The sequence below is a fragment of the Pinus tabuliformis genome, chromosome 2_1 (genome assembly GCF_031772625.1).
Source record: "Pinus tabuliformis cultivar Carrire ecotype Pingquan chromosome 2_1, CPIR1, whole genome shotgun sequence".
Classification (NCBI taxonomy): domain Eukaryota; kingdom Viridiplantae; phylum Streptophyta; class Pinopsida; order Pinales; family Pinaceae; genus Pinus; species Pinus tabuliformis.
The window spans coordinates 957673005-957689198 of NC_142299.1; the positions used below are offsets into that span (position 1 = coordinate 957673005).

The 16194-nt window shown below is 40.6% G+C and overlaps 1 protein-coding gene across 5 annotated transcripts in view; it reads left to right on the plus strand.

Moving 5' to 3' along the window:
• TAFII59 (TATA BOX ASSOCIATED FACTOR II 59) overlaps window positions 1–16194 on the plus strand; it is a 245117-nt gene that overhangs the window by 132890 nt on the left and 96033 nt on the right. For all 5 annotated transcript variants that reach the window (XM_089403579.1, XM_089403577.1, XM_089403575.1 and 2 more), the window contains exon 10: window positions 2152–2276. In XM_089403579.1, the coding sequence (XP_089259705.1) occupies window positions 2152–2276 (125 nt within the window). The remainder of the gene's footprint in view (window positions 1–2151; window positions 2277–16194) is intronic.

The window sequence follows — 16194 nt, forward strand, 5'->3', positions numbered from 1 at the left end:
CATTCAGCTCTCGCACCAATGGTTTCTGCTCTTGTTATTTGCTTGCGCTCCAGAGAAGTATTATTGCAGTTGGTATTGCTCTCACACCAGAAGTATTTAGCTCTTGTATTGATCTCGCTCCAGAGATATTCTATTCTTGATATTGCTTTCACACCAGAGTTTGATTGCTGGTATATTGCCCTCGCTTCAGTAGCATTCTGATCTTGCATTTGGAGAATATTGCTCTCAGTATTTAGCTCTTGTACTTGTGCACTTTTTTCACGCACTTGTGTCTATTGCTCTTGTTTTGGAAGCCTTTGGAGGCTTGTGGTGGTATTTTGAAGCTGTCATATTAAAAAGGGTTGTTACTACTGTTATTTGTAAAAGGGGTTTTGTACTCTGATTATGTATCTCTGCTGAACATTTAAAGACGATCTATTATAAGAGCATTTTAAAAAGGGTTTTCCCCCATAGTGGGATTTTTCCTTGGTCTTGCACCAAATCCAGTGTCTTGCTGTTCATTGACTGTTTTCTATGGTTTATGATTTCAGAAATTAGATTTTAAATCTGCAAAATTTAACATGGTATCGGAGCTGTGGTGAAGATAAGCTCAAGAACAGTAAGCTTAAGGCAATTATCCGCTGAAAGATCTTATTTGCTGCTCAAAATACATCAATAGATCAGTTCATATGGCTACATCCTTCTTCAAGGACAACGAGAAATTGACAGGGGCTTCAAATTATGCTGCTTGGAAACTCATTCTGGACACCAACTTGGATGGAGAAGATGTTATAGAGTTTTTTTTTTCTAATTCAATATATGTGTATATCTTTATTTATTGAACTCACCGATTTTTTCCCGATCCGTTTAAAACTCTTTGCTCTTTTGCCTCGCCAATTTATTGCTGATTCTGAGTCTGGTAACATTGCTTTTGAGAGTTTTTTAAACAGAGATTCACCTGTTCAATCTAGAGTAGAAAGGGCTATATGACCTGTTCCACCATTGAACAAGGAAAAGATCTGTAGAAACTTTTGAATGGGCATAGGAAGTCCATTAATCTCTTTACCACATTAGGTAGTGCGACGTAATTGATTTTTCAATATAATATTTTTTGCGTAACTAAGATAACTGGATTATAACTCAGGAAAAGAGTAAATACTGAAGCCCTTGGCCAGATCTCTAATGGATTATGAAATGGCCTTAGACCCACATATATCCCATTGTTCTCAAATTCATGTCTTATGTTCATGGCTTTTGCTGACATAACAACCAACTTCAATCAAAGTAAAAAACATTGTTTATACTGTAATTCTGAGTAATATAGATGTTAATTAATATTGCATCCAGACATTGTTAATTACCCTATTTTTATAGCTTGCACACAAATTACGAGTCTGCTTGGATTGGATACCATTGTTGTTACAATCATCAGAAAGTACAACTTCCAGATTATGATTTCCCTATTGGCAAGGCCAGGTTCTCTAAATGTTTTCTAAAGGAGGCGGCTATTAGAGTTGGTAAGTGAATCCCTTTGTATTATTCTAACAAGTGTGAAACATGAAAGCTAAGAAAATTGGCTGAAAAGCATGTTAGTAAGTAAATATAATGTATGATTTAAAGAAGTGCCAAACATTGAAGCTAGAAAGGTTTGGTTTTGGTGCAACAATGTTTGTCTTTTATTCCATTGCCAAAATCAAGCAGAACCATTTGGGATAAGAACTTCTTGGGTTAATGAAGAATGCTGCTTGTCTGCTAGATTGGGAACTGCTCTACTAGTTGTAGGGAGTAAATCCTTATTATACAGCTCTTCTAGTTTCAAACATATCTTTTTACATAAGCTCACATAAGTACTTGCTAAGTTGCTAGATACAAATTCATTGTTAGTACTTTTGTCATGGTATTTTTAGCTTATTAGTTGTAACTAGGTTTTGTATTTTACTAGTCTCCACAATTTTTTCAGAATTTATTTGAAAGTAAAATCCCTTGGAAGAGGTAAACATATTTCTTCTGACTTGCATTATAACAGGCTTGACATATTATATTGTTTTAGCATTTCATTGTTCCTTCTTTTCCAATTTCAGGCTTGATATATTGGTTTATATGTTGTCTTAGCATTTCATTGTTCCTTCTTTTCCAAGTTCAGGCTTTATATCTTGGTTTATATGTGTGCAGTTACATCAGTTGATGCCCTCGGTGATTACTTGTCTTGTTTCCAAGCGTTTAGGGAAAGAACCATCTGAAGATCACTGGGGACTTAGAAATTTCACTGCAGAGCTTGTTGCATTTATATGTAGAAGGTATTGATATATTTTCTCGTCTTATCCTTAAGAATTCACTATATTTATTTGTAGCCATTACAAATTAAATGCAACCACTTCAGAAACACAAATATTCTTTTTAATCCCTGTCCTAGTTACAGTTATTTTTAGCAAAATGTTTTTGTTTTGTTTATTCAATTTATATTTTGCTTGTTGCATTACAGTTAGTGTTTTTTTGTTTTTCGGTGCACCAAAACTATTTATGAATTTATGTTTTTACTGCTTGTTGGTATTTCATATCTTGCTTCACCTCTTTTGGTGTACCGAATCTGTTTATGAATTGTTCTGTGGATGCCTTTCCAAGGTTATGTGCTTCTCAAGCAACATCTGATGCTCCTCCACTGGCCTCCAAAGTTCCAACACTTGTACTAAGCCATGTGTAACTTTGGATTCACCCATCTACATGATCACTCCTCAACCCAAGCATCCTCAAGTCAAGTACAAGCCTCCATGCAAGCAACCAAGCATTCACATGCCATCTAGGGCGCAACACCCTCCTACAAGATGCCCAATGTTCCTCCTCCAAATTGATCTGTCCTCCTAAACATGCAACCACCCTCCATGTATTGAGTATAGGAAGAAGTCAACAAGCTCCATAGGTCTAAAATGCTCCACGGAAGAAAACCACACAAGCATCAAGACAAGGCATAACAATCAATGAGCAAGCCACCTCCCATGTGTATGCCCATCACAGTACAATGAAGAGTCAAAGATACACCATGCACCCCCAAGCATGGTGCAAACACTATTTGAGAACCCCAAAAGCTAACACTTTCTACCCTTCTCATCTTCCAAAGCATGAAGAAGACAAAGGGAACCTCTTTCACTTTCATTGTGGACTCTAGGCTCAATCTCTACCACTGACAAACATTTAGATGTTTGTGTTATATGACCATTATGCATTCAGGAAGAACAAGAGAAGCAAAGGATGCCACTTGTCCACAAAATTTTAAAATAAATTCCATGTTCTCCACAATGAGCTTTAGAAGGCAATCCACATATTATTTTAAAGATTTTTTTGATATCTCAAATTAGTTTCTTGCTAAATTCCATTTAGCTATCCAATTTGGGAGATCAAAGGCCTGTAGAGAAGAAAGGTCACACCCTACAATGAACTCTCATATTTGAGTCACTTTGTAGGCTGCAACAGGATGGCTACCATACATTGCTGAAAAGATCTCTTAGTATCTTCAACAATTATTTGAAGGATTTTGATTCCATTATTCATGGGAAAAGTTATGAGTGAATTTGTAGCAACTACCTAAGACAACATTTTAATTTTTGAATTTTTCCTCACTTGGGTATTATATCTATTGTGCAAAACCTCCTTCATTGATCCATTTGGAGATGAAAATAGCGAATTCTTTTTACACTGGTTTGACCATGATGGTGATTCAACAAATTGGTATGAATCTTACTGGGCATGTGTTTAACTTTTTGTTGAAAATAACAACATCGAAAGTCATTCTCCAATGAGAGGCCTTAAATGGCCACCCTAAGGTTAGCCAGGGAAGATTTGGAGAATCAATAAATCCTGTGAGTCACTGCAAAAGTCAGGGCGAAGGTAGATGTACTGGGGGGGGTGAAACAATGTTTCTTTTCAATTGTTATTTTTACCAGTTAAGATCACTTATAATTAGAACACAAAATGAACAATGATAGAATAATAATTTTATTAATCAATGATGAGGACTCCAATCTTCTTTCAATCAATCAAGTACAATAATAATTAGGGCTCCAACCCTAGATAAAGACACCAATCTCTAATCAACTAGGCTTCAACTTGTATTTTTCCAAGCACCGACTTGGACTTCATGAGGCTCCAACCTCTAGGGCTCCAAGCCTATCTTCCCAAGGCATCAACCTTGTCTCTATGAGGCTCCAACCGCTAGGGCTCCAACCCTTTCACTAGTACAGGCTCCAACCTGGTCTTCTTGAGGACTCCTATTGTCTAGGGCTCCAACCCACTGCTTCAATTCGTCAAGATATGTTTAATGATTCTTCACGACTCCCAATATCTTTTGCAACAAGCCTTGACAATATCTTCACCTTCAACACTGCCCTCAAATGATCTCCAAGGCACTTAGCTCATCAATGACAACTTTGTCTTCTCAGAAGGTGTCACAACAACTCTTCATGTTACCTAAACAAAGTCTTCAAGGTCACCTCATGATGACTAAGTAATGCATCATGGTCTCCAAAGATCTCCAAGATTCTTCAAAGTCAGCTCCAAGGCACTCTCCAAGATCTACAAGGTTCTAAGGCTCCAAAATCAAGGTTTTGCTCCTATAACAAGATTTGTCTACTTCAAGTCTGCTTAAAGGATGATCAATTGTGCTCCAGAAATACTCAAGAGGCAACTCCAAGATGTCTCCAATGAATGCTCAAGATTCAACAATCAACATTAATGATACTTCAATCTCCAAGTTCAAGGTCTCCACGATTCAAGCCACAAGCTTGTCTATCCTTCCAAATTTCCACAGTTCAACACTTCAAATACTTCAAGGTCTGAGTTCAGATAAATGTCCACAGGTTGGAGTTAAGTCCAACCTTCCACAGGTGAGAGCCTTCACAAGATCTGAGATTTACACCTACAGGAAACCGAGATTTTGCAAATGCTTCAGGTCTGAGGTATTTGTATGACTGTTCTATAGGTGAAGGATAGTTGATAGGGCTTCAAACCTTAATTGATTAGACCGATCCATAGACAACTGTCCAATCTCAAAACTGAGCCTTCACAGGTCTGTCCGAGGGTATAAGTGTTGAGCCTTTGTAGCCTTCTTGCCAACCCAAATTACTGTCAACAGAACCAAAGATTCATGCAAATAGCACTGAGCTACAGTCTGAGATAGAATAACACCGAGCCCCAAACTAATGTGACTGTCCTTAAATTTGCAGCTTCTCCACAGGTCTGAGTCTCTTCAAATGGTGACTGAGCTCCAATGTGAGACTGGTCCAAGGTGTTAGTAGCCACAAGATGACTGTCAAATCTTGCACTTCGAGCTACAACAATTCAAAACTAGGCTTCCACCGTTCAAGCTCCACAAAACAAGGTGTCACTATAATCCGAGTTCCAATCTGAGGTGACTGTTATAGGTCCGAGCTTCTTGAGTTGTGCTTACCACAGTTAATAGTCCGAGCCTCTTGTGACTGTTCCACTACTTCGAGTCATAGCTCACAAGGCTGACTGAAACATCCACAAAAGAATAGATCTGAAACTCCTTTACAATTTGATCTATATCCGAGTTTCTACAACAATCAGCAATCCTAGGTAAGTATGTTGAGCCCAAGCAATAAATTTCTCTTCGGCCTTCTTCCTCTTCTGTCTTCCTCGGCTTCTTATCTCCTTTTATGTTTCTTCTATGAACTGATCAACAAATTGATGATCTCAAATGAAGTGTTTAGGCGTCAATATATACTGATTTCGATCGTCAATGAAGAGACATGTCTCTTGGTCAAGGGGCCGACATATACGGGTAGGCTTAGGTCGGCTAGGGTAAAGAATATATTTATATCATCTTAAAAAATCATTTTCTCACAGACTAGGAGTTAGAGGGTGAGTGATAGCTCGTTAGAAAGGGAAAAATGTCCTCTACAAGTTGGTGTCAATTTCATTCTTCAATGAGGTCATTTTCCTATCAATAAAATTAAATTTGTGAAACTGTCATCATTATTTCATTTAAGGCAACCTTTAGGATTTTATGTCTAGGGCTCCTTCTTCATAGATTTTAGGCCTTCAAGCTTTTAGGATTAGGGCATCTAAGGCTTCTTCATTAGAGCTCCAAATGTGACCTTCAACAATCATCCATGCCATTATTATCTTCATCAAGGACAAGGGCTAGGGTTCTTCACATGTGTTCTTCATTTATAAGGATAAGGGCATCTTCAAAGGCTAAGGCTTAGGGCATCCTATTTGCTAATCATTTATCCATGCATCATGCATTAGCATCTAGGGCTTCATTGTTCATCATGTAGATAGGGATATAGCTAGGGTTTGTCATTATGATTCAATCTTCATGCTTAGGGGACCCTCTTAGGGTTTGCATAATGAGGTTAGGGTTATTCATGTATGACAAGAATATTTTCCATCTCCAACAATGCCGTATTGACATCATTGACAACTTTGACCAACAATGAGCTTTGACAAGACCCAGGATGAAGGAGCTACTAGTGGATGCCTAGTGAGCCATGTGAAAAATCCAAGGCAATGTCTTGTGGGCTCTTTGAGCAACAGTCAAGACTAAGTCTAGCAAGTGTCAGGATGAATGAAGAAGTCTTGTGAGCTAGTACTGGCATGTGTGATGGACTCCTTGGCTTGTTGTGATGCGACTACTTAGAACTTGGCCTCTCCTAGGCTTACTCCTACAAGTATCCAAGTTGTAGTACTAAATGATCACATGGAAAAAACCTTCTTCTTATTGTTATCTTGAACATAAGTACTTAAATGTAATTGCAGGTGAATGGACAATGCTGGTTGAGAGAGTGATAAAATGCTTATATAAAATGTCTATGTAAAAGCCTTGAGTCATGTAAAAGTATTTGTCATGTAAACTCCTAGTCCTAGTGACTAGTTGAGATGTTATAATGTAATGTTATGATGTAAAGGCTAAAAGCCTAAGTTTGCCCAAGTTTATAATGGTATTTATTATTATATTAAAGATGTAAATGTAAAATTAGAAGAGAGAGGGGCGCAATTGTGTCTAGGAGAACAACTTAAGTTGATAACCCCTTTCCCATGGAGTCTTCTAGAAGGATCATGAAACTTATCCAATGTCAATCCAAGATTAAATCTGGGTGCCCCATTCTAGCCAAGAGAAATGATAAAAGGACCAAGAGAAAGCTATTTGCTACACAAGTTCTTTTTGTGTAGTTTTTCATCTACTCTCCAAGGCGCACCTATCCCTCTTGAGCGCCCAAGGTTTCAAGTTCTCAACTGTTAGATATAAGCATTCAAAGTTCAGCAGTCATTTCGCTCAGATCTGGTCTATTTTTCCGCAGTGCGCCCAAGTAATCTTTAAATCTACTTCATACAAGCTCAAATCTAGTCCGGTTTGCTTCAAATTTGACATCTTTGGCTCAAGGCGAGTTGATCTAAGTCATTTGCACTTGCATGCAAGAAGTTTCAAGTTAGTTAAGGCTTCATTTGTCTCCAATCGTCCTCTTCCCTAGCGAGCTGTACTGTAGCACCCTCAAGAAGGGTTTTGTACCTGCAAATTTGTTCAAGAGCAATAAAGTAAGAAGGTCTTTACTGAGGTTTTCTCGCTTATTGGGGTTCCCCATGGCAAATCTTGTGTATTGATGTGTTTGAGTATTTTAACAGTTTATTTCAATTATTTATGCATGTTGATATTCAGATCTAAAGAATTTAAAGTACTCTCATTCATATCCAGCAGTTAGATCTAGTATATCTAAGTGAACAACAAACAAATCTAGCAAATCTGAGTGCAAATTTAAGTGAACAACAAGTAGATCTTGCAAATATGAGTGCAGATCTAAGTGAAAAGCAAGCAGATCTAGCAAATATGAGTGCAGATCTAAGTGAAAAGCAAGCAGATCTAGCAAATCTGAGTGCAAAACTAAGTGAACAACAAGCAGATCTAACAAATCTGAGTGTCTAGAAGGCTGAAAACCTCAGTGTTGAGGTGTCCTTGTAAGTTTTTGATCATTTACAATAAGCTGTTTTGAAAAACATAATTTCATGTGTACTTGAAAAGTTAGTTTCTGTTGTTTATATTTTCAGCTATATATGTGACTGCTACAAGTTCAGAATTTTAACTCTGTTATTGAAGTAATTCAAAATCTGGGTTATTTGATAAAGAAATGTTGGCTTAGTGGGTCCTGACCCAGGTTCAAAGTTAGTTGCGCCAAACAAAACCCTAAAATACTGGCGCTTTCGGCATCAATCTGCGTAGCGCGGACTGAAGTCTCACCTGAAGCAGTATGGGGGGATGCTGGAACCAAGTGTGATGTCCTTTTTATGTCCTAGATCTGCCTTCATGCAAATCTCTAAGCCCTTAGGGCTTGGTGTTGTAGTTTCCTTCAAATAGCCTCTAGACCTCCGCGAAGGTCTACGACCGGCTTCTGCGGACCTTTAACAGATAGGTTATCTAATTACACGCATCATAGACTAACCTTAGATTGGAATTCACACAGATTTGCTTAAGTGCTAAATAAACTTAATAGGAAGTATTACAACCTTCGCATAAATACTTAACATGCATTGCATTCAATTAATAAGACTTATCTAGTAGATTCATGCATCAATACATCATTATTTCATAAAGACATTATCTCAGCACAACATACATCGCAAACATAAATAGCGGAAGGAAATAGATAAAACATATGAATTTCTCCAACAGTCTTCTTTATTGATCTTCAGTACAAAGTTACAGACTCAAAACTTCCCTGCGCACTCAGTTGCAGGGGTCCGTGCACTCAGCTGCGGACACTACTGTAGGCCTCTGCGCACTCAACCGCGGAGCCTTTTTCTCCTCTAAGACTTACTTCTCTATGCTAACTCTCTAAGACTCCATTCGTCGTACCCATAGACAAAAGCATAGATCTACCTTAGACTCTCTAAGACACACCTATTTATACAATCCCATGGTCCGCGGACCAAGGGTAGATCTCAAAACCGACTCAAGCTTTTACATAAACGAGGGTAAGAACCCTTTTTGACCCATATCTACCTACGGAGACTTTACATCTTTTTGTCAAAATTTATATCAAAACTTGGGTTTTTAACCCAAAACTGACCTAGGGGACCCCATCCCAATAGGACCCCAACACAAAGGTCGTGACTCGCCCTCGAGTCACTCGGCTGGCGTGGTGATCTTACTGTGAAGATCCCCCAGCTCCACCTGCACAATTGCTACCTCAGCAGCGCTCTGTGTAGCTGCCTGCTTCACTTGTTCGACGAGTTGCTCCGTAGCTGGTCCTTCACCAGCTAGCTTGATCTTCTGCTGTGAGTTGCAAGTTCGTCAGCTTCTCCTGAATGTTGGTTGAGACTTGGTAGGCTTCTTCCAACCAAGGACCCAACCTGGCCTTAAGTACTACCTCTTTTTTCTGAGTTGCTTCCACCTGTGCGAGGAGCTGCTTCCCCTCCTGCAACTTGGTGAGGCATTGCGCTGTAGCAATTGAGCGCGTCATCGCCCTAACCTCGTCATACTACTTTTGGAGCTCGCGGATCTCTGTGTTCAATATTTGCAGGTTGGGGTCTTCCTGCAGGGTTGTTACCAACTCCATTGCTTGTTCAAACAAAGCTGTGCAGTGAATGACTGCGGCATCCACAGTAGCCATCCCTTGATGGCGGCTCTGTGCTATTCCCTGAACTCGGGCGAAGTCGAGGGCTGTGATTTAAGCTGTAGCTCCGTGATTTTCATGTTGAGTTCAAATTGAACTCTTGCCACCTCTGCTTTTGCATCGCGGACATCTGTAGCTAGTTTCCAGATCTTGGCCTCGGGTTGTGCATCCTCAGGTATGTGCAACTCCGACACTGTTCTACATGCCTCTGCAACCGCGGCCGCTAGTTGGGAGCTTTGCGCCTGGATAGTATCCCTTTCCTTCAAGGCCTGCATCTTCTCGGCGAACATTTGTTCATTGTTCACCCGATACTTGCTTATTAAACTGAGAGTGCGTTGCTCCCGAGCTCTCAGTTTCACTGTCACTCCTGTCTGCAACGCATGAAGAAATTCGTTGGGGAGCACTGCAATATTGAGGCTGATGTTCTTCAGGGTACTTATGATGATCTTGTCATCGATCGATTTCGTGCTCAGGGACCCTTCTGGCAGAGCAACTGTTCTAAGGTCCACTGTCCTTACCAGTTCTGTAGCCTGACTTGTCCCCGGTGCCAGGCTCGTCTGTGCGGCGCTCACTTGACCTGCACCCACCTGTATTCTGCTAGTTTGGATCTGCAGTTCACGCAGATCCTTTTGGACATTTCCCCAAGACTGCATGTTCTGTTGCTCGAATTGCTGCAATAGTTCGATTGTAGTGGCGTGTACCTTGTCACTGATATTGTCGAGATCGCCCTCTGTTAGGGTGAGGGGATCCATCTGCGCTTTAGCCAACTTTGTTTTTTTGCGGGAACCCTCCTGCTGCTGATGTTCTCTACGCTTCTGTAGCCTAAATGGGGTGCTCTGCCCCTCATCGCCTCCGCCGCCCTGCACAAACTGCTCTTCCTCCTCGGTTTCGGGCGAAGGGGATTTGTTGCTTTGCTCAGAGTCGCGCTGTTCTTGTTCAGATTGTTCTTTTGCAGCGCGCTCCTTTTCCATTCGAGCTTTTTCTTCGACTTCCTTCTTCCGTTGCGCGGCCAACTTCTGTGCCGCCTCTTTTGCTGCATCCTTCCGTTTCTTCTCGACTGAGCTCCCTGCGCCTTTGCTGGTGCTTGCATCTAAGTCGGACGGTGTGTGCCAATCTGCCGGCCAACGATTGATCACTTCTTGTAAGGCATCATTGGTGACCAAATACGGCAAATCGAACCGCTTCTGCAGCAGGTCCTTTCACGCCCGAATGTAGACGCGGTGGAAATGTGCCTTGAACTCAGCATATGCGGACAATTGCTCATACAAGGTTGGGGACAACCTTGGGTGCTGGTTGATGGCTATGCAGAAGCTCGCTTCCATCAATAGCCAAAAAATCTTCGTTTCTGTCTCGCGCGGGGTCCTTTGTGGCCTAGAGGGAGGCGAATTGTGCGGCCTCCGGTAATCCTTCCTTCAATGGAGGAAACTTGTTGTCCTCCAGCGGATCCCATGCGACCAGTGCAATGGAGAGTAGCAGCCACGCGTAGTGGAAGGACTTGCTCTCATCTTGGACCTCACGACAATTTTCAAGAAATTCGCTGCATAAATACTGCGACCAGTTAAACTGCACACCCTCCGCGCATTGTGCAGCCAACGATATCACAGGTGCCAGAACCTCGTCCGTGCGACACTTCCTCATAACTTTTTCGACTAGTATTTGGGTGGCAATCTGCACTGTGGGATCGTTGATGGACATGATGGAATAGTCGCATAGCTTCTTGATAAGCTCAAACTTCTTTTTCATCTTCTCTGCCAAGTCTCTCTCGCCTGTCTTTCCGCCAAACTCCTTGGCCGGATTCAAACCCTCATGCGGCAGGTGCGTGATCCTGTGGATGAGCATATCCGTGATGGGTATAGGCACGCCAAGCCATAAGCACCCATCATGCACTAGAGTAAGTAGTTTCCGCACACAGGTGGTGTTAATATTAGTGCGGTGGTAGTGGGGCACCCACAGTAGGTTCAACAACCCAGATTGTTCCACTCCGCGGATCCATTCAACTGTCTCCAACTCAGTGACACCTGAGTCTCGGTAATACACGCGCCTCATATAATTTTCTGTTGCGAGGTGAGGGAACCGCTCATGGTCAGCTAGGTCCCAATCCTCCATTTTTAACAGGGGAACCCGCGCAAGGCGCGAACCTTCAAAAGTTATCTTCTCCGGCAATAGGGGCATGTGAATGAGGAACTTGTTCGAGTTTGGGTCCTTGGGGACCTTCACCTTCCCTTTTCGCGGAGGGATATATTCAGGCAATTTGGTGATGGGCTCCACTCCCTCAGCATCTATATCCTCAGTGCCCTATTCAGCTTCCAAATCCACAACCTTCTCAGGCTGCTTGTCCTTCTTCTGCTTTTGAGTGGCAGTATGTTTCCTGGGCGACTCGCGCACTGGCACCGGCCTCTTCTGCTTGTCTTTCTTTGGTTTCTGGGTCTCTTTAACAGGGGTGGGCTTCGGCCTGGGCGACCTTGGCGCTGTAGGCACAAGAGTCGGAGCTTCCATGCTCACCACCTCTGGAGCAGCTCCTTCGGATGCAATGTCTCCCCCAGTGCTCACAGTTTCAGCAGGGCTTGGACCCAACATGGTTTCCAGGATAAATTTTTGATTTAACTCAGGCAAATTGGAAAATGCAGGGCTTGTGACCAAATCCTCAAAGAATGAGCAGCTCATAAGCAACAGACAACTCAACTCAAAAACTCTAAGTGTGCAAAGTGTTCGCTGTTGGACCGACATGCGTAATTTATAGGGGATTTTGAATTCAAATCTGACCGTTCCCCTGAAAATTCCATCATTAATGCTGGATTGGCAGCATATCTTCAAAAATTTTAGCCTTAAATGCCGACCGCCTGCTCCTCTTAACCGTATCCTGGCTGTCAACTCATGAACAGTGACTCCAATGGTCACTCTTTGGCTGTGCTATGCGGTATCTCCTTTCAGAGCGCAACTCCCTTCGCGCAGCTTTTGATACTCTAACGTCCCCCTTTTCGTGCAATCCCCCTGTCCCGTAGATCCTCAAACTGGGCAGTGTAGTTTATAGGAATGTTGCACGACTTGTACTCGTATAAGACTCGGCGAGGCATCGACTCGTCTACTCGTATAAGACTCGAGAATGACCCTTATAAGACTCATATAAGACTTGTCAAAATACAAAAAAAACTTAAAATGTGGTAAATTTTAAGCACAAAAAAGAAACTAATGATAATTCCAATCCTTATAAGTTATAAAAACCACAATATATGCAATAATTCATAACATCATCTCATATCTATAAAAGTACAACATAACATATTCAATTTTTGTAAGCAAAACATTTAGATACTGAATAAGAAAAGGACTCATGATTCCATAATTAAAATAAAAAATGTCAGCAAGTTCAAAATTCAAATACATATGTCATAAATGATAAATGATTATCTCATAAGAATCTTTTGTCTCATCACTCATGGACGACTACGCCTACAATAAGCACTTGCCACTCGCAGAGCTAGTGCTAACATCAGAAGGCTGAAGCAACTGTGAGGCAGGTGTATTTGGAGTCTCCATTTGAGATGACAAACTAGAGAGATCCTCAGTCTCTTCATCAAGCCAACTCAAATCAGGGGCCTCCTCCTCCACAACCCAATCAGAGTCTAAATCAATAGTATCCAATAAAATTGGATCTGTATCCTTTGGTTGCACTTGTTTTGTCAGCATTCGAAGGTTGTAGTAGATGAAAACCAACTTCTCCAACCTCTCATGCTCCAACCTGTTTCTCTTTTTGCTGTGGATGTGCTCAAACACTAACCAATTGCGCTCACAAGAAGAAGCATTGCAGGGTTGACTCAGAACTTTGATGGCGAATTCTTATAAGTGTGGTTCCTTAGTGCCACAATCTATCCACCAATGAGTTGTAAAAGTATAACAACAAAGATTATTAGTTTGCAATGCCAAACATATAAAAGAGAACTAGCAAAATTACATGCTAAGTTCTAACAATTTGCACTTACAAGGCATTTTCTTGTCCTTGAGACATTGGCTTGAGTTGAATCCAAACATGCCAGATGCTTCTTTGTACATATCTCGTTGTCAGTAGATTTTGTCTTGAATATCTACATCCGGGAACATATACTCAATGCATATCATGACACCTCTCATCACCTCGGGACAATGTTACTTGGGAGCGGGAGCGGGAGCGACCATTTTCAGAAGCTCCCGGTTTGGGAGCGAATCCCGGAGCGATTTTTTAAAAATATATATATTTTTTATATTTTTTAATTTTTGATACATATATGTCAACAAAAACATGTAGAATGATGAATTAGATATAAAAAACATAAAAAAGCATAGATTGAACCATATAACAACAATCATCTAGAAGTTATAATCTTCATCAACCACGTCCGCAAGTTAGTAACATAGTAACATACAACATATTGAGTCTCATGATTCATCAATCTTAAAGTTTCAAGCTTTCAAAATTCAATATATAACATTTATCATCATTGATCACCAAAGTTGTACTTGTAAGCTAAGTGTAACCATTACAACAAATAATATCTAACATGAAATGAAATGTTATAAAATGAAATGAAATGAAACAACTTTCAACTTTCATGAAGCATCATATTCATAATTCATTACTAATGAGTTATAATTGCCAACTTCAAACTTAAATTGTCATATATTGTTTAAAAAATATCATAATAAATATGAAAGAGTCAATAGTTATAAAAGCTACTAGGAACTAGAAAAGAGAAGTAAATCTATTATCTATTTCTTATGCTTGGGCCTCTTGCCACCACGAGAAATGTCTAATTTTTTAGTCTTGTTGCAAAATCAGGATCTTTGTCATTAATATCACCCTCCAAGCATTAATATCCAGAGGTATCTTTGTCATTACCTTTGTATCTGTATAGGGCTCTTTGTCATTAATATCACCCTCTAAGCATTAACATAAGATAGAAAAAGCATAGCATGTCAAGTCAAGATTTTGTTTGAGTGATGCGTACATTTTTAGAAGGGTCATGATAGAGGAGTTCGACAACCAATGTCACTAACATCAAGGTACATAGAGGGATTGGTACTCTTGATTAAATATGAGTTCCATACCCTAATACATGACAAAATTCAATGGAAACATTGCAATCCCCCAATCCTGAAATCCTGAAAAACTGATAAGTCTGCTGGATTTTGAATGAAATCTAAAATTCTACTTTCTCCATATGAAATCCAATGAGGACGAAACCACTCTCAAACATCCTGAGTCATTTCATGGTAATGTTAAAAATTTAAGTAAAAGGATGAAAATGAAAATTAAAGAAAATGTCACTTTTACTTTAAGAATTTAACATTACCATGAATAGCATATCAATACTAGGGCCTAGACTTGATCATTAAGTTGCCCCACTCAAAAACTATTTGTTTCTTTCAAAAAAAATTGCATTTCGAACATAACTACAAAAAAAAAAAATGCAAAAAAGGCAAAACGCTCCCGAAAAGGCAGGGAGCAAAAATTTTTTTAGGGAGCGCGCTCCCGAAATCGCTCCCTTTTCGGGAGCGATTTTGGGAGCGCGCTCCCGACCCGCTCCCGAGTCGCTCCCGCCCGGAGCGCGGATCGGGAGCGGGAGCGAGGGGGGGGGGGCACTCCCCCGCAACACTGCCTCGGGATCTCTTTGAATGCTAGACCCCTCATTATAGAATAAGCTCGGATTGAGATATGCTCCTGCTGCATGCAATGGTGAATGTAGTTGCTTGTCCCACTTGGAATCAATAATTTGCCATATAGGGATATATTTAGATTCATTTCCCTTATAAAAAGTCTTGATGGCCTCTTTGGCCTTGTCCATGCCCTCATAAATATATCCCATTGCAGGTTTCTCTCCATCCATCAATCTCAAGACTTTCACAAGGGGCTCAGTGAAGCTGACAATCTCAGTCACTTTGTCCCACAAACTATCAACAAAGACAAATGTTTTCACAGACATTGCTTCCGGTTTTGTGCTATCTTTCTAGAATACCCATTATTGGCTACAAAACATTCTTCTCAAAGCTTGGTACTCATACAAAAGGCTTTGGAGGGAAAGAAAGTTTGTAACAAACCGTGTGACAGCTGGGCGACTAAGCTCACCCTGTGTGAATTCCCTCATAAGGTTCAACACCCAAGCATGATTATAAATATACTTGGTAATATGCTTGCATTCTTGCATAATGTCTTGCACCCATTCCAACTTCTGAATGTCCTCTAGCATCAAGTCTATGTAATGTGCAGTGCATGGAGTCCAAAAATTGGTGGGATATTTGGCACAAAGCAACCTTCCAACTGCCACATAATTTGTTGCATTGTCTGAGATTACCTGGACAACATTTGGAACCCGAACTTCCTCCACCACATCAGCCAACAATGAAAAAATCAAATGTGCATCTTTTACATTTGCAGATGCATCAATGGATTTTAGGAACATGGTTCCTTCAGGGCAAGCTACAACAAAAATTATTATTGTTCTACCCCTCTGATCTGTCCACCCATCAGACATAAGTGTACAACTTGTAAATTTCCATGAGCTTTTAATGCTCTGCAATTGTTCCTTGACACGCTCAAGCTTCTCATCTAGCTCTTTCC